Source organism: Pan paniscus, chromosome 4 (assembly GCF_029289425.2).
Source record: "Pan paniscus chromosome 4, NHGRI_mPanPan1-v2.0_pri, whole genome shotgun sequence".
NCBI lineage: Eukaryota > Metazoa > Chordata > Mammalia > Primates > Hominidae > Pan > Pan paniscus.
This window is the reverse complement of record NC_073253.2, coordinates 106,474,268-106,494,380: the sequence shown is the minus strand read 5'-3', so window position 1 is coordinate 106,494,380 and position 20,113 is coordinate 106,474,268. Positions and strand designations below refer to the sequence as shown.

General features: G+C 38.4%; 1 protein-coding gene across 3 annotated transcripts in view; it reads right to left on the bottom strand.

Moving 5' to 3' along the window:
* The window catches only part of CAMK4 (calcium/calmodulin dependent protein kinase IV), a 336,488-nt gene that overhangs the window by 257,410 nt on the left and 58,965 nt on the right, over positions 1 to 20,113 (bottom strand). For 2 of the 3 annotated variants that reach the window (XM_055112534.1, XM_055112533.1), the window contains exon 3: positions 2,300 to 3,313. In XM_055112534.1, the coding sequence (XP_054968509.1) occupies positions 2,300 to 2,883 (584 nt within the window). In that variant the 5' untranslated portion in view covers positions 2,884 to 3,313. Of the gene's footprint in view, positions 1 to 2,299; positions 3,314 to 10,028; positions 10,307 to 20,113 lie in introns of those variants that run through there. The other variant, XM_008952101.6, reaches the window with a different exon arrangement.

Sequence of the window (20,113 nt, the reverse complement as noted above, 5' to 3'; positions counted from 1 at the left end):
CGAGAATCTTAGCAATGTATAGATAGAGGGTCTCCAACAGGATGGGCTTAACTTACGATTTTTCGACTTTTATGACGGTGGGAAAGTGATAGCATTCAGTAGAAATCGTACTTCAAATTTTGATCTTTTCCTGAACTATACGTGGTAGGATACTCTCTCTAATGCTGGGCAGCGGCCATTAGCCACAGCTCCCAGTTAACCACAGGAGGGTAAACAACCGGAACTCTAGAGTGTTCTCTGTTGTCAGTGTTTTTTGAACATTGTGTTTTGTGTTTCATATCTCACCATGTCTACAAAATCCCATCTGTACATGGTATTTAACAGTTATTATAAAATAGGCTTTATGTTAGATGATTTTGCCCAAATGTAGGCTAATATTAAGTGTTCTGAGCATGTTTCAGGTAGGCTAGGCTAAGCTACAATGTTTGTTAGCACAGGTGTAGTAAATGCATTTTCAACTTCTGATATTTTCAACTACAGTGGGCTTATTGGGACATAACACCATCATAAGTTGAGAAGCTTCTGTATAACCGATTAATATTTGTCCTCCAAAATTTACTGCAACACGTAATTCTGAACTGAAAAATAAAAAACCCAAACTTCAAATTTCTTAGTTTTTTCCTATGCAGGCTACCATCTCATAGGGGTATACAATTGGCAGTTTATTTTTTTCCCATTTTTCAAATTAAAGTGAATTTCTTGAGTTTCATGACGGTGAAGCTTATTCATAAAGACAACGTGTATGGATAAGTCAGCCTATTTGAGGCATCTAGGGTTAATGTTACTCTGAAAACAGATGTGCTACTGGGACAGTCCCTGCAGCAGCATCAGGCACTTCCTCTACTACACAGTAGTTTATAAAACACCCAGTAAACAATTTTAAGTAGATCATCCCTTTACTCAGAGGTTTACATGGTTCCACTGTCACACAGCATACAATTAATAACAGGCATGTTTTGGACCTTACAAAAATCGACATCATTGTCCTTTCATTTCCACCTACATATATAATAGATCTTCAGATGAATACTGAAAAACTTGATCAAAAATGGATGTTTATGTATACATTATTCAGTGCTCAAATACTTCAAAACATTTTTAACAGTGACAAATTACTGAATTTTCATTCAGAAGTTTGCCTATTTTACACATCTATATTCAATGAGCCTTCAATAGTAGTAGCAAATTGGGGGGAGAGTGGGCAGTGATCATTACATCTTCCCACTAAATACCAACATCCAGAATCCTGCTCTGGATCCTCCAATGACTTGAAAAAATAAAAAGGCTGTTAGCAATACTATTTCCAGCAAAAAGAGAATGAAAAATGAAATTGCAAAGGAGTAGTAAGTACAGAAGCTGCAACTTGTCAACCGTTGAAATTACATCTTCAGATTCCCTATACTAAAGAGCCTGGATCTAAAATAAGTGTTGAAAATAAATCTCCTTACCTATGGATAACAGAGAGAAAAGACAAAAAAAAAGGAAGTAAGGGAAAGAAAACTATAATTTTCAATGGATACAAATACGAAAGCATATGGAATCATGCAAAAGGCCAAACTGCTACCTGTTTGGATCTTCAGAGGAGGGATAGGGGACATATCTGCAATCCTAGGGAGATGGTCTGTTGCATATATAATTTAAATAAATCACTCCAGCCCATGAAAGAAGGGAAGCAGCAGCATTCTCACTAATTACCACTGCCTGGATCCCATATGCTGCTTTCTCTTTAAAGCCACACTAGTTCATTATTCTGCCTTCAACTCTCTTAAATGATTCATTTCTCCCTTCACTCCTGAGCAGACTCTGCAGGGAAGCTAGTATTTAAGTTTAATTTCTCGTGTCACTTGCTTTGGAGAGCTTGACGAGGGGAAGGAGGAGGAATCTAACTTAATAATTCTGTCTTGATTTGGAGGAGCACCCTCCGGCCCCCACCCCAAAAAATAACTAGACAAACAGGACCCTCTGGCAAGCTATAATCGTGAGCAAAGATATCAATTGGGAAAGCAGGGCCCACGTGCGGTGGGAGCTGTCACCCAAGGGAAGTGGCAGCCTGCGAGAAGGAGGGAGGGTGTGAGGGAGTCGGGCTGATCCTACAGCTGCACCGGCCTAGGCGCTCTGGTGGGGTGGGAAGGACTCGAGCCGCACCTGAATGAAGGTTAGCTCTCTCTCAAGACACTAACTAGGTAGGGAGAAATCGAAGGGCACGAAGGCAGGCTCCCGCACCCTCCGAGCCGTCGCTGCGAGAGGGACAACCCCCAGTGCACGCCGCGGGCTTCCCCAGCCGGAGCCCGCGCCTTACCGTCCCAGCTCCGACTCCACCTCGAAGAAATCGCTCAGCGCATCCCTGTTGGAGCCGTCGATCCAGTAATCCGGGACGAGGCTCGCGGTCCCCGGGGCCGCACTGGCGGTGACCGAAGAGCAGGACGAGGCGGAGCAGGAGGGCACCGTGACTTTGAGCATCTTCGCAGCGGGACTCCGGAAGCCGCCGCCGCCGCCGCCGCTGCCCGAGCGAGAAGCCGGCCGCCCGCCGCCGCCTGCGAACGCAGGAGCGAGAGAGAGGCGGCGTCCTTCACGCGCGCACACGCCCACCGCCGCCGCCCGCGCTCGCAGGGACGGTGGGCGGGGAAGGGGGCGAGCCTCTGCGAGAGGGCGCGAGGGGGAACCCGGAGTCGCCGCCCGCTGGAGGGAGACTAGCTGCACCGCTGAGGAGAGAGGCTCCCTCCCCCTCGCTCCTTCCCTCCTCACCCGCCCTCCTCCCGCGCCGAGCCTTTCCCGCCGCCCTCCCTCTTTCCTTTCTCTCTCCCAGGCTGTGGCTGCCGCGGTGCCGGCTAGGGCGGCTCCGGATGCTGGAGCTTGGGGAAGGCACAAGGACCCGCGCATCATCCCACGCGCCCTCCCGCGGGGACCGGAGCTGGAGGGAGACCGTGCGCAGCGGGACGCTGCTCTGGGATGGCGGGCGCCAGGCGCACCCTGGGAGCACCTGGGTCCGGGCGGCCCCGCCGGATAGCGAGAGAGGGACCTAGGTGGTGGTGGCGCAACTCATCCCTCCTTGAGCGCGTCTCCGTGGCGAGTCCCTCCCACCTAGCACCAGCTAACCAGCCATCCTCTGTCAAAGCTTATATTGGTGGCCGGGGAGGGAGTACTGTGGTCGCCGATCCCTCAGGGCTCCTGTGCCTGGACCCAGTGAGAGCTGGAGGAAAAGGAAGCGCCCAGGTCCACATTGACCTGACTCACCTTTGAGTGAAGTCTTCAGTTGGAATAAATGCTGTCGTCGCTGCTGGTGGCACTGCCTCCTCTGGCACTGCTGGAGCTCCTAAAAGAGCAGATACTTGGCTGTGTCGAGTTCAATCTCAGCATCTGAAGTGGCTCAGAATTACAGTTCTAGAAGGGCCTTGTGGAAGCCAACTAGTAAACCCTCTGCCTTAAGGCAGGACCTGTCCTCATTCATGACAGGGAAGATTGCTACATGTAAAGCCCTTTTTCTCTTCCCAAGAGATGTATCCCATGATAAGCATTCTTATGTCCTGTCCATCAGCTGTCATGGCTCTTCTTCTCAGTATTAAACATACATCACTTAAACTACCCTTGAACTTTTTTCTTTTCAGATTTCAGCAAAGACGAACAACAATTAGTCATGTTCTGATACATATATATGACAGTTATTATACCACAACTCATTTCTGGCTAAATAGCTCCAGGCCCTTTCACCTTACTTCACAGGTGTTACTTTTGGCCTTTTTTTTTTTTTTTCCTGAGTTTCCTCCAACATGCACTAAACTCTTCCTAGTAAGTCTCCATTCCTGATAGCACCAACCATTAATATGGTCCAATATTTTAATCTAATTTATGGATTTATTATTCTTAAAAGCCTGCCTGCTATACTGGTGAACAAACAACCAAAAATATCCAATCAAGTAGTTACAGGAATGTGATTCCTAGCTGATTGGAAATTGAAAATATATATAGTCATGCATCTCTTAACCACAGTGAGAAGTTGAAGAGATGCATCCTTAGGCGATGCAGTTGTAAGAACATCATAGGGTGTACGTGTACACAACCAGATAGTATAGCTTACTACACAGCTATGCTGGATGGAATAGTCAATTGCTCCTAGGCTGCAAACCTGTACAGCATTTTACTATACTGAATACTACAGGCCAGCGGTCCCCAACCTTTTCGGCACCAGGGACCAGTTTCTTGGAAGATAATTTTTTCCACAGACAGGGGGTGGGGAAGATGGTTCTGGGATGATTCAAGTGCATTACATTTATTGTGCACTTTAATTCTATTATTATTACATTGCAATACGTAGTGAAATAATTATACAACTCACCGTAATATAGAATCAGTGGAAGACCTGAGCTTGTTTTCCTACAACTAGACGGTCCCATCTGGGGGTGATGGGAGACAGTGATAGATCATCAGGCAGTAGATTCTTATAAGGAGTGCACAACCTAGATCCCTTGCATGTGCAGTTCACAATAGGGTTCATGCTCTTATGGGAATCTAATGCTACCACTGATCTGACAGGAGGCAGAGTTCAGGCAGTAATGTGGGAGATGGAGAGCCCCTGTAAATATAGATGAAGCTTTGCTTGCTTGCCTGCAGCTCACCTCCTGCTGTGTGGCCCAGTTCCTAACAGGCCACAGACCAGCCCATGGCCTGGGGGTTGGGAACTCTGCTGTAGGCAATTGTAACACAACAATAAGTATTTGTGTATTTAAACATATCTAAACATAGGAAAGGTACAATAAAAATATGGTATAAAAGGTAAAAAATGGTACACCTGTATAGGGCACTTACCATGAATGCAGCTTGCAGGACTAAAAGTTGCTCCGTGTGAGTGAGTAAGTGGTGAGTGGATATGAAGGCCTAGGACATTACACTACTTAGACTTTATACATACTGTATGCTTAGGCTACACTAAATTTATTTAGAATAGTTTCTTTCTTCAATGGTAAATTAACCTTAGTTTACTGTAACTTTTACTTTATAAACTTTTTAATGTTTTAAAACTTTTTGACTCCTTTATAGTAATGCTTAGCTGAAACACAAATACAAGATATTTTATACAAAATATATTGTAAAGCTGCACAAAAATGTTTTCTATGTATCCTTATTCTATAAGCTTTCTTCTTTTAAAAACAACTTTTTTAACTTTTTGAACTTTGTTAAAAACTAAAACATACACACACACTAGCCTAGGCCTACACAGAGACAGGGTCATTGATATCATGTCTTCCGCCTCCACATCTTGTCCCACTGAAAGCTGGAAGGGCTTTAGGGGCAATGACATGCATGGAGCTGTCATCTTCTATGATGACAATGCCTTATTCTGGAATACCTCCTGAAGGACCTGCCTGAAGCTGTTCTACAGTTAACTTTTTTTATAGCTAGAGGAGAAAACTCTAAAATAACAATAAAATGTATAGTGTAGTAAATACTATACTAGTATTTACTGGTAACATAGTATAAACTAGTAACATAGTCATTTATTACCATTATAAAGTATAATGTACTATACATAATTGTATACACTATACTTTTATATGACTGGCAGCACAGTAGGTTTGTTTACAGTGGCATCACCATAAACACGAGTAATGTATTACACTGTAAGATTAGGCTATGATGTCACTAGGTGACAGAAATTTTTCAACTCTATTAGTCTTGTGGGACCACCATTACACATGCAGCCCATTGTTGACCAAAATGTTGTGTGACACATGACTGTACAAAAACTATTCCTCATGATAATTTTATAATGATGAGCATAAACTCAATGTACAAATGCTGTAACAAATAACAAGTATATGCAAATTCATACAAATTCACTTACATACTAGCTTGTTTGGTGAAAGACTGAAAATGCCCACGTGATGTTACTTTTCAGAGAATAGATTCACTAATCGTGTTGAAAAATCAAGTTCACAAGCAAAGCAAGATAATAAAGCTCTCTAAATTCTAGCTTTGACTCAGTAAGTTTCCCTTGGCTTGCACTGACCAGTGGACAAATGGGCATGAAATAGTTGCTAGGCCATTTTTATTCTCACTTCTTTGAGGCAAGTCCAGCAGCAGCAGCACTGCATGTAAATGCTTGTCTGTTGTTAGCAATTCTTTTACAACATAAGCCCAAAGCAAGCATGTTACATTAAAGGAGATGGTAAGCCTTTTTTCTCCTGCTACTTTAGGTAACAATGGTGAAAGAAAGCCATTTCATGGTACAGAGGTGATTATAGAATTCATTTTATATTCAGCATAATTTTAGTCATTTGACATCTATGCTTTTCATAATTGACTTTTGTAAAAATGCTATTAATTGAAGTTTAAAAACAGGATATTTTGTATAATCCATGCAGCTTACTTTTATTTGAGACATAGATAAAAATTAGTAAATATTAAAATAGATGAAACAGGAATTAAATATACAAAATGTATCATTACTTCTTATCAAAACTCAACTGAAATGACCAGAAAAGGAACAGGGTTATTATCCCACAAAAAGAAAGACAGAAGTGATGTCAACTGAATCTTGAACACGTAAACAAACAGTAACAGAGGAGTTAATAAATCAGAAACCTAGATTTGCAATGGGAAAAGCCAATAAGAAGAAATCTAATCCCTACTATAAAATCAAGACATGTTCAGAAGTTAGAGTACCAGATAGTTCTCAAGGTGAGGCATAGAACAGAGAACAAAACATTGGTTAAAAAATTTTATAAAAAGTTATTAGGCCTCTTCATCCAAATTAGAAAGGAAGAAGTCAAATTGTCCTTGCTTGCAGATGATGTGATCTTATATTTAAAAAAGCCTAAAGACTCCACCAAAAAAAAAAAAAAACTATTAGAATTGATCAGTCCAGTAAAGTTGCAGGATACAAAATCAACATATGAAAACAGTAGCACTTCTGAAATAGAAAATGAAAAAGTAATCCCATTTACAATAGCTACAAATAAAACAAAATATCTACGGATAAACTTAACCAAAGAAGTGAAAGATGTCTACAATGAAAACCGTAAAACATTGATGAAAGAAATGGAAGAGGACACAAAAAAATGCAAAGATATTTTATGTTTATGGATTGGAAGAAACAATATTTTTAAAATGCCCACACTACCCAAAGCAATCTACACATTCAATGCAATGTCTATCAAAATGCCAATGACATTCTTCACAGAAATAGGAAAAATAATGCTAAAATTTATGTAAAACCACAAAAGAAGCCAAATAGACAAAGCAATCCTGAGGGGAGGCCAGGGCAGGGGGAACCTGGAGGTATCATATTACCTGGTTTCAAATTATAATACAAAGGTAAAGTAACCAAAAGAGCATGATACTGGCATCAAAACGAATATATAGGCCAGTAGGACAGAAGAAAGCACCGAGAAATAAATTCATGCATTTACAGTCAAATCATTTTTGAGAAAGGCACCCAGAACATACATTAGGGAAAGGACAGTCTCTTCAATAAATAGTGCTTGGAAAACTGGATGTCCATTTGCAGAAGACTGAATCTAGACCCTCTCTCTCACGATACAAAAATCAAGTCAAAGTGGATTAAATACTTCAATCTAATACCTGAAACTATGAAACTACCAGAAGAGAATATTGGGGAAACACTCCATTTCATAGGTCTGGGAAAGATTTCTTGAGTAAGGTCTCAAAAGAACAGGCAACCAAAGCAAAATGGACAAACTGAATCACATCGAGCTAAAGTTTCTGCACACAGCAAAGGAAACAATCAAAAAAAGTGAAGAGACAACCCACAGAATGGGAGAAAATATTTGCGAACTATCCATCTGACAAGGGTTTAATAACCAGAATATATAAGAAACTCAAACAACTCTATAGGAAAAAAAATCAGATTGAAAAATGGGCAAAAGATCTCAACAGACATTTCTCAAAAGAAACATACAAATAGCCAACAACTATATAAAGAAATTTCTATTCATCAGAGAAATGCAAATCAAAACAAGGAAATATCTCACCCCTGTCTTTCTGATAAATGACTTTTATCAGAAAATCACTTAGAGTGAAACCTACCATTAAACAGGCTCAGTGACCCAAAGCTTCTAATGAGATACAATCTTTCTAATAAATGACTTTTATCAGAAAGACAGGCAATAATGAATGTTGGTGAGAATGTGGAGAAAAGGGAACCCTCGTACACTGTTGGTGGGAATACAAATTAGTACAGTCACTGTGAAGAACAGAATGGAGGTTCCTCAAAACAATAAATAAATTAAAAATAGAACTAACATGTGGTCCACAATCCCACTGCTAGGTATATATCCAAAAGAAAGGAAATCAGTATATCAAAGAGACATCTGCACTCTCATATTTATAGCAGCCATGATAAGGAATCAACCTGAGTATCCATCAGTGGATGAATGGATAAAGAAAATGTAGTATGTATACACAAGGAAATATTATTCAGCCATAAAAAGAATGAAATCTTGTCATTTGCAACAACACAGATGAAACTGGAGGACATTAAGTGAAATAAGGCAGGCACAGAAAGACAAATATTGCATGTTCTCACTCATATGTGGAAGCTAAGAAAAATATTGAACTCTTAGAGATAGAGAGTAGAATGATGGCTATCAGAGGACGGGAAGGGTAATAGCAAGGAGGGGATGAATAGGGGATAGTTAATGAGTACAAAAACACAGTTAGATAGAGGGAATAAGATCTAATGTTCAGTAGCATAATAGGGCAACTATAGTTAACAGTAACTTATTACATATTTCAATATAACTAAGAGTGGAATTGGAATGTTTCTAACAACAAGGAAGTGATAAATGCTTGAAGGGATGGATATTCCAGTTACCCTGATTTGATCACTGCACACTGTATGCTTGTATAAAAATATCACATGTATCCCATAAATAAGTGCAAATATTATGTATTCATAACAAATTCTTTTTTTAAATTAAAGTTTTTAGGCTTCCTGGATTACCTCTTCTAACAATTCACAGCCAAAAAACACTCCTACCAAAGCCTAGAAGAAGATAATATATTTAATTTTGTAAATGTTGAACAAGGAACGAAATCTGTTTTAGGTCAGAAGATACAGCTGAGGCCATATTGAAAACAGAGATTAAATGAAATTCTGCACGATAAGTAGCGAGACCCCTGAGGGCACACGCTCCCAGAATGTTGAGAAATAGGTTTATGTCTATTTTGCCCCTAGCCATAGAACTATTGGTGGATTTTTCACTGAACAAAATAAATAACCCAAGGAGGGTTAAGATTACTATGACTACTGACACTGGGGTACCCCCCACAAAATATCCTCATTTCTGTAAATCACCTTAGAGTGAAACCTACCATTAAACAGGCTCAGTGACCCAAAGCTTCTAATGAGATACTTAGTGTCTCATCCACATATGAAAGGGCAAGATTCCATTCTGTTAATGGCAGAGAAGCTGGTATTACTAAGCCTCCTGAATGTAAAAATTTCAATCTCTGGACTAAATATAAACACAGTTACTTAAATGTGCAGAATAACAGACAAAATCAGAAAACTAGGAATGATGTAACCCATGAAAGAAAGAAACTCTTCAGAATGAGATGTACATTTATTTGGCATTTCCTCCTAGGGCCTCTAAGAGCACTCTGCAGGCAGCACAGGACAGCTACAACTCAAACAGAAAATGTTGGTCTTATTAGCTTGAGGTATCAGAAAATGGAATTCAAGGCTGGCAGAGAGGTTGGAAATTGAGAAGGAAATTCCAGAAAGAAGGGACCATAGTGGAAGAATAAAAAAATCTGTATATAAACTGTCATCAAATACTAGGCTAACCTCTGAACTACAGATGTGTAGAGGAGACTCTGAGGAACCCAGCAGAAAGCAATCAGCAATAACTGGAATATAAAAAGAGCTGAGAAGAAATTTTAGCTGTTGCCCCTCATAGGGGGACAAGGTTTGGACTGTAAGTCCCACCAAGTTAAATGTGTGTTAGAAGAAAAGCCCAAAAAGACAGAGAAGAAGAGATTACACATTTTAGGGAAGTAATGATACAAACCACAGATGACTCTTCATCAAAAATAATGTAGGCCGGCCGGGCGCGGTGGCACACGCCTGTAATCCCAGCACTCTGGAAGTCCGAGGCGGGCGTATCAAGAGGTCAGGAGATTGAGACCGTCCTGGCTAACACAGTGAAACCCGGTCTCTACTAAAAATACAAAAACTTAGCCGGGCATGCTTGCAGGCGCCTGTAGCCCCAGCTACCTCGGGAGGCTGAGGCAGAAGAATGGCGTGAACCTGGGAGGCGGAGCTTGCAGTGAGCCGGAACTTGCAGTGAGCGGAAGCTTGCAGTGAGCCGAGATCGCGCCACTGCACTCCAGCCTGAGCAACAGAGGGAGACTCCCTCTCAAAAAAAAAAAAAAAGTAGGCCAAAAAATAACAAAATGATATCTGTAAAGTTATTTAACTTTGAAGATATTTAACTACCGAAAGAAAAAAAAAACTATAGATACAGAATTCCATACCTAACAAAAATATCCTTCATAAATGAAAGTCAAGTAGAAGCATTTTCAGGAAAACTACGAAAGAATTCATAGGTGGGAAATCTGCACCGTAAGGCATTCTAAAGGAATTTTTGGGAGGGAGCTGAAAAGAAATAGAGCAAATGGAAACTCAGATATATGGAAAAGGATGCAGAGCAGCAGAAATGGGAAATATGTGTAAATATAAAAGAAATATTTCTTAGTCTTTTAAAAATTTATTTATAAGACAGCCAACAATTTAAAGCAAAAATTATACATGAAATTTTGTGGTTTAAAAATATTTGTAGAGGTATAATATAACACAAAATACTACAAATAATTCCCTCTATATGATATTCAAGGAAAGGCAAAACTGAAGTGACAGAATGCAGATCAGTAGTTCTCCAGGGCTAAAGTGGGAGGGAATCAAATGCAAAAGACTCTAAGGGATTTGGGGAGTGATGGAAAGGTTTTATATCATGGTTATGGTGGTGATTACAGGATTTTATTCATTTGTCAAAACTCTGAATTATACTTTTTAAATTGATAAATTTTATTGTACCTAAGTTACATCTTAATAAAAACAATTAAAATTAAAGGCACAGCCAGTGCTCTAACTTAGGTAAAATTAGAAGTTATTAATATTGGAAAGAAAGAAGTTAAATTGTTGTCATGTACCGATGACTTGACTATTATATAGAAAATTCTAAAAGTTGGTTTAGACTACTACAATTGATCAGTGAATTTGTCAAGGTCACAATATACAAGGTCAATATAAAACAATCACAATATAAAACAAATACTAATAGGAAATGATAGGAAAATTCACTAATACCATTTCATTTACAATAGAATAAAAAGCATAAAATACTTAGGAATCAATTCAACAGAAGATGTCCAAATCATCTACAGTTAAAATACCAGATATTGCTAAGTGAAATTTTTGCAAATCAAAACTACAAAGAGAAATAATCTTATACCAGTCAGAATGACAATTACTAAAAAGTCAAAAAATAACAGATGCTGGTGAAGCCGTAGAGAAAAGGGAACACTTATACATTGTTAGTGGAAATGCAAATTAGTTCAGCCACTGTAGAAAGCAGTTTGGAGATTTCTCAAAGAACTTAGAACTACCATTTGGCCCAGCAATCCCATTACTGGGTGTATACTCAAAGAAAAATAAATCGTTCTGCCAAAAAGACACTTATACTTGTATGTTAATTGCAGCACTATTCATGATAGCAAAGGCAGAATCAACCTAGGTACTCATCAATGGTGAACTGGATAAAGAAAATGTGGTACATATACACCTTGGAATACTACACAGCCATAAAAAATAATAAAATCATGTCCTTTGCAGCAACATGGATATAGTTGGAGGCCATTATCCTAAGTGAATTAACACAGAAACAGAAAACCAAATATCACGTGTTCTCACTTATAAGTGGGAGCTAAACACTGAGTAAACATGGACATAAAGGTGGGAACAACAGACACTGGAAACTACTAGAAGAGGGAGGGAGGAAGAGGTGGATGGGATGAAAAACTATCTATTGGGTACTATGCTCACTACCTGCATGATGGTGTCATCCATGCCTCAAACCTCAGCATCACGCAGTATACCCATGTAACAAACCTGCACGTGTACCCTCTGAATGCAAAATAAAAGTTGAAAAAAATCTAAGTGGAGAGACATATCATGCTCATTGACTGGAAGACTCAGTACTATTAACACAACAATTCTCTCCCTAACTGGTATGCAGACTAATCTTAATAGGCTTTGTTTGTAGAAAATGAAAAATGTATGCTAACATGTGTAAAGAAATACAAAACATCTGGGATACCAAAACAGTCCTCAGAAGAACAAAGTTGGAGAACTCTATCTGACCTTAAAACTTACTATAAAGAGACAGAAATAAAGACATTGTGATATTAGTATAACAAGAAAAAAAGAGGTCAATGGTAAAGAATAGAGTACAGAAATAGAATCATATACATGTGGTCAATTAAATTTTGAAAAAAGTATCAAAGCAATTAAATAGGCAAAGGTAAGTTTTTACAGTAAGTGGTACTGAAATAATTAAATAAACACATAGTAACAAATGAACTACAATCTTTTTCTTATACCACAAAGATTAACTTAATTTAAAATAAACTTTTTATACAGAAGCTAAAACTATCATAGCATTTCTAAAAAAGACATTAAAGAATATCTCCAGGAACTTACAGTATATAAATATATCTTAGACAAGACACAATGAGCTCTAAATATAAAAGAAAAAGATTTTAAAATTGCATTTGTCAAGTTTAGAAACTTCTGTACAGCAAGAGACACAATTAAAAAAGTAAAAACAGAAGCCACGAGCTGAGAGTAAGTTCTCTCAATACAAATATTTGACAAATAATATGCATCCAGAATATACAAACCCTTAGAAATCAATAAGAAGAAAACTAAAAATATGATTAAAAGATTTCTAGTGTCTCCTCAGGATATAGAGAATTGGAAAGAACAATATTTTCCACCCTTACAAAAACAACAAAAAATACAAGGTCCAGATTTTCTTGAAAACTTCAGAGAAGTGAGGTCACAGGAAAACCAACTAGTCTAAAATCTAAGGAGAAAAAGATGTCTGTGAGGAAAGATGGCACTTGCTAACCAGGAACAAACACAGCCAGACACCAGTTAGAATTTGGTTAGAAGAGTTAATAAATTGGGGGGGTGTATCAGTTTATTTTCATATTGCTATAAATAACTGCCTGAGACTGGGTAATTTATAAAGGAAAGAGGTTTAATCGACTCACAGTTGTGCATGGCTGGGGAGGCCTCAGGAAACTTACAATCAGGGTGGAAGGCAAAGAGGAAGCAAGGCACCTTCTTCACAAGGCAGAAGGAAGAAGTGCTGAGTGAAGGTGGCAGAGCCCCTTTAAAAATCATCAGATCTTGTGAGAACTCACTCACTATCACACGAACAGCATGGGAGAACTGCCCCTCATGAATCAATTACCTCCACCTTGTCTCTCCCTTGATATGAAGACTATAATTCAAGATGAGATTTGGGTGGGGACACAAAGACTAACCATATCAGGGAGTGTTGAGTGTGCGTTCACAGGAGAATGCAGAGCCCCTGGGAGCCACATACTCCCACACATAGGGGTCACATCTTCTTGCAGTCTTTTCTGGACGGACTCTACTGGGCATACAAAAAAAGGATGGGTGAGAGTCCTGAGAAAGCATGCTTCATGGTGCAGACCTGGAGGAGAATGGTAGCTACTGTGAGGGGGTACAAAACCAGCCAAGAACTTCTCTCTTATCTCCCCTGATAAATAGAAGCCTTCATATACAAGTGGTTTTGGCAACAAGCATTGTCACCTTTAGGCACTGGGACAAAGGCAGTGCAGCTGGGGGAAGGGAACAGGGAAAAATCCCCTTTTCCTGGAGGGAGAGGCAGGCATATGTGCTGAGCACAGAACTACAGATGGTGAAAAGGCAAGAGTTCTGAGAAGGTCACATTCCCAAGACCCATGTATATAGGGCCCCCTAAGACTGAAGTTTAATCAAAACAACAGAGACTGTCCCCTCTGCTCCCTAGTACCAAGCTAACAAGCATCAAATAAAAAGTAACAGTGGGGTGCTGCTAGGAAGTTGTAAGAACGGGGAGACAGACCCTCTCAACAGCATAACGCAAATAAGAGAACTAAAGCTGAATGTGGACCAGATAGAGGAACCTGCTCAGGAAAACCAGGCCCCACCCAAAACTAAAGATATGGTTAGAGAAATCTGAAGCATGTGGTACACCAAGAATAAGCATAGCATGAATAAACTGCAAATCCAAACAATATCCTCAGTAGATTAACCCAAACCTCCACAAAAAATGCCTAGCGTAAGGGAAGGCATGCTTACTTACAGGCATGAAAACTACTATTTCCACTTTCCAACACACGATGCACACATTAAACACAAAATTATAAGCAAACAAAATGGCAAGAAATAAACAACATACTGGTAAGAAACAAAGCGATCAACTGAACTGGACTCAGATGTGACAGAGATGTTAGAATTATCTGACAGCAATTTAAAAATAACTATGACTATGATGTTAACAACGGTAATGGAAAAAGTGAAGACATGAGATAAGTGGAAAATTTCAACAAGGAGATGAGAACTAAAAGAATCAAATGAAATTTCAAGGAACAAAACCCCCTACAGTAACATAAATGAAGAGTGCCTTCAACACACTCATCAGCAAATGTGGCACAGCCTGGGAAGGATTCAGTGAACTTAAAGATAGGTCCATTGAAAACACCCAGATTGAAACACAGAGCACCCAAGACCAATGGAACAATCTTAAAAATTCCATGCAGTCTCACATATGCCTACGTGGAATTCCAGAAAAAGAATAGGATGGAAATTTTCTCCCATTCGGTAGATTGTCTGTTCACTCTGTTGATAGTTTATTTTGCTGTGCAGCAGCTCTTTAATTAGATCCCATTTGTCAATTGCTGCTTTTGTTGCAATTGTGTTTGGTGTCTTCATCATGAAATCTTTGCACGTGCCTAGGTTGCCTTCCAAGGTTTTTATAGTTTTGAGTTTTACATTTAAGTCTGTAATTCATCTTGACTTAATTTTTGTATATGATGTAAGGAAGGAACTGGAGGCCATTATTCTTATCAAACACAGGAACAGAAAATCAAATACCATATATTCTCACTTATAAGTGGGAGCTAAATGATGAGAACTCATAGACACATGGAGAGAATCAACACACACTGGGGCCTACTTGAGGCTAGAGGTTGGGAGAAAGGTGACTATCAGGAAAAACCAATAATGGGTACTAGGCTTAATACCTGGGTGATGAAATAATCTATACAACAAACCCCCATGACTCAAGTTTACCTATGTAACCAACCTACAGATGTACCACTGAACTTAAAATTTAAAAAACAAAGAAAGAAAGGATAGGACAAAAAAATTTGAATAATGGCTATGAATTTTTCAAAATCAGTAACATACACCAAACCACGGATTCAAGAAACTTAGAGAACTGCAAGGAGGATAAACATCAAATGTGTGTGTGTGTGTGTGTGTGTGTGTGTGAGATATGTGTGTCTACACACATATCATCTTGGCATATTATAATCAATCTACTGGAATCAAAAGACAAAGAGAAAATTTGAATGTAGTTGGAGAAAAAAACAATACCACACAAATATAAAAATGATAAATTTAAAAAAAGAGAAAACATATTCAATAGGGGGAAATAAACTAAAAACACAAGAAGGCAAATTAATGAAATAAAAAACAAATATACCATAGAAATACTCAGTCCAAAGTCTGTTCCTTAAAAGGACCAATAAATTGATGAACTCCCAAATAGATTAATAGAGAAAGAGATACAAGTAACCATGATCAGGATTAAAGCAGGGGAAATCACAACAAGTTTGATAAATTCTAAAAGTAATAAGAGAATATTATAAAATTTTGAATGAAATCTTTCTTAGAAAAACACCATTCACCAAAACTGATGCAAAAAAATTAAACACCACAAACCTTGGATAGCTCTATACCTACTAAAGAAGTGGAATCTCTAATTGAAAACCTACACACACACAGAGAGAGAGAGAGAGAAAGAGAGAGAGAAGCTCCAGACCCAGATGGCTTCACCTGAAAATTCTACATTTTAAGAAAGAACACCAGTCTTACACAAACTTCGAGAGATTTAAAAAAGAGAACAATTCTTAACTTGTCCTTAGAAGTCAGAATAAGCTGGTTTACAACAAATAGGTTACGGCAGGGCGCCTGTAATCCTAGCACTTTGGGACGCCGAGGAGGGCGGATCACCTGAAGTGAGGAGTTCAAGACCAGCCTGGCCAAAATGGTGAAACCCTGTCTCTACTAAAACACAAAAATTAGCTGGACATGGTAGTGTGCACCTGTAATGCCAGCTACTAGGGAGGCTGAGACAGTAGAATCACTTGAACCCGGGAGGCAGAGGTTGCAGTGAGCCGAGATCGCACCACTGTACTCCAGCCTGAGCGAAAGAGCAAGACTCCATCTCAAAAAAAAAAAAAAAAAAAAAAAAAACCAAGTAGGTTACAAGGAAGAAAATTTTCAGGCAAATATTCTTTATAAGCTAAAATTTTTTAATTAAGCAAAATATATAAATTATACTATATTATGACTCAATTGGGTTTATCCTAAGAATTCAAGATTAACTTAATGTTTCAAAATCAATCATGTATTTTACCTACATTAGCAAAAAGAGGAAGAACAAATTATATGATCTTCTCAATAGAGGCAGAAAAAAATGATAAATGTCAAGTCCATTAATGATTGAAAACACAAAAGCCACTTTAAAAACCAGAATAGAGTCTGCAACAAAATTCACATTTAATGGAGAGATGCTGAAAAACTTCCCTCTGAAATCAGAAATTATACAAACTTACTCTCTGTCACTACTTTCACTTTTACTCAATATTGTACAGGAAGCCTTATCCAATGTAATAAGGCAAGATACAAAACAAAAACAAAAACCTAAAAGGAATAGTATTGAAAAGAAAACATCTGTCATTGTTCACAGAAAATGTAATTGCTTATGTTGAAAATACAAAAAGAATCTAAAATGAATTCCAAAAATTAATGAGTTTATAGTTACTAAATGCAAAGTCAGTATGAAAAATTCAATATAAAAATTGCATTTCTGTATGTTAGTAATAGCTAGACAAGAAAAAAATTAAATCTATAGTGTTCAGGGTAAACAAAATTAAACTATTAAAATAGAAAAAATAAAGTTTAAAAATTATTAGCACGTAACATAATAAAGCAGAAGTATCAGTCTGAATTGTGAAAAGTGGTAGAGAAGAAAAGTCCAAAACAGAAAACAAATAAAAGTAGGCTACAAATCCTGTCCCTTGTAGCTAGAGATATTCTGATTAAACATGGACATTGACAGAAAGTTATAGGGTTAAGTATACATCTCAAAAATATAAGAATAAAAATGAGAACAGTAGAAAGTGTATAGCTTTCCAACAACAAGGTGGAGGAAGAGGAAATAGGACAAAGTTTGATAGACAAAAGGTAGAGGGGAAAAAAATCACGAAATAGTTAAAATGGCAGTATATGGGATGCTATAGTACACTGTCATGGATATTTCATTCAAAGTTAGCCTCCTTTCTTGGGGCAGCCTGCGTTCAATAACTGATCCCAGACTCCTTGCTTCAATTCAGGACAACTCCTAAGGTCCTTCCCATCTCCAGAGCTCTCTGTGAGACTGGCTGGGACCTCTAGGATTGCAGTTCAACCTTTCCTTCTGCCCAGTCTTTCCTGTACGCCCTCACAGGTACTGTTTCTGATTATTCCTCAACACCTTTTCATATGCATATGCCTGTCTTCTCTATCTTAACTAATGTTTCTCAGGGGACCTGATTTCAGAGAGTTGGTGCCAAGTGGAACAAGAAAGCGGAACTTTAAGTGTGGAATTTTGGAGCCAGATCACCCACCAGGTGGCTAACAGTTAAGATTTCATCATTGGTAGCAAATGAAGTGTGGAAGATCCTAGAATACTGTGGCAACATATTCTGATTACATTTTGTTGCTTAACAAATATATGCAAAGCTGAGTGGCTTAAAATAACTATTTTATTGCCTCTCATGATTCTGTGGGTTAATTAGGCTTAGCAGGACAGTTCTCCAGTTTCAATGATGCTGGATGAGGTTGTAGTCATTTGGAAGCTTGATTGGGCTCATTCACTTGTTTGGAAGCTGAGGCTAGCTTCAGCTTTGAGATCACCTGTAACTGGTGACCAGTGTGCCTATAAGTGGACTCTTCACAATATGGCAGCTGGGTTCCAAGAGGAACATCCCAAGAATGCGCTTTCTGAGAGAGAGGAACTAGAAAACACAAGATCGTTTAAGGATTAGGCCAACATTTTGCATAGTACAGTATCACTTACACCATATTCTATTATCAATGCAATCACAAGCATAGACCAGATTCAAAGAGAGAGGAAGCAGGACATGGAACATGTATATGGAAGGTAGGGTAAAACTGAGGCCACCTTAACAGACCAGCTAGTGCACAGTATAATTGTTAAAATTTCACTAGTGGAGAACTCAGAGGGTATAATAGTGAAGGAAAGGCACTGATGGGTGCAATATCTCAAAAGTTTGAAAAATTTGGGGAAAGTAATAATTATAGACAATGGAATCAGATGCATTTTGCTGCATGCAACCAAGGCACTAGAGAAAGAAAACAAAAGGCTGAGGGTGATTATCATGAACTACAGGCAAAGTGAGAAAGCTGGTGGGCTTCCTTGGCAGCTTTTGAAGAAACTCTCAACTGCTGCAGCTGGATAGCAGAAAGAGTGGTGGATCAGGTACAGGACTTATTTGTAAAGCTGGCCAGTTGCAAAAACACTGAATTCTCAATCTTGGAAGTGCTTCTAAACCCAGGTCAGGTCCTCTTTTGGAAGGAGTCTTGAGATGGGAACTTCTTGGTTGACACACTAAAGAAATTTGAAACCCCCAGTTTCCCTGAACCACCTGCAGAAGTGGCCAATTCCTCCCTATTAAAGACTATTGCACCTCCCTTGATTGAAGATGCTACAGAGACCTCTGGCTTATCAGAGAGTATGCATCTTCCTCAGGATCTGTCCCACCAATCAACAAAATCAAAACTGTTTTTGGAAAGACCATTAAATTCAACATTTGGCAATTATAATGAAAAGAAAACTAGAAAAGATGTGGATAAACAACATTGTAAGTGCAAAGGAAATTTAAAATTATATTAGAGCAAGAATCATAGGAAAATATTTTTATTACCTTTATGCCAGACATTTAGAAAACTAGGTGAAATGTATCACTTCATAGAAACGTATGTAATAACTAATTCAAGAAGTACAAAAGTAGGGCTAGAAGTATTATGAATAAAGAAATGAGCAGGCAACTAAAATATACTCTTTAAAAAGACCTTAGGTCCAAGTAATTTCATAGAAGAATTTTATAACACTTCAAGCAGCGGACACTTTTTATATTATATATAAAGTATTCCAGAGCAGAAAAAAATATGAAAAGCTTCGTAGTTATTCTATGAGAATAGCCAAACTCTGCCATCAACAAAGGACAAAAAATGTACAAAAAAGAGAAAGATAATTACATTTCTCCTCATGTGCATGAATATTAAAATCCTAAAGTAAATATTAACATACTAAACCCAGCAGAAAATTAAAGAACACTGTACTTCATATTCAAGTATAAGTTATCTCCGTCTCTTAGACATTTGCAAAAATCAGAGAACAATTGCTTCTCTGGGCATATATATGATAAATAAAGAGGCAGAAATTTCAGGATATGAAAAAATTTAGAAAATAGAGTGTTATTGCATTAACCACTTATTCTATACCCAATATTATATTATACAAAATTCAAAAATTGTCACCGTGGTTTCAGCCTTTGCTTATGAGATTCTGTTTCTTTTTCTTTTTTTCATTTGTCTGAACTAATATTGACTCCTTTCCTTCTCTCTTTATGGGAGATAAACAGATCTTTGTCTAACCTCTCCTGGTACAGCCTGTATTGGCAGTAATTCTAACCAGTTATTGTTCCATTTCCTTATTCACACTGGTTA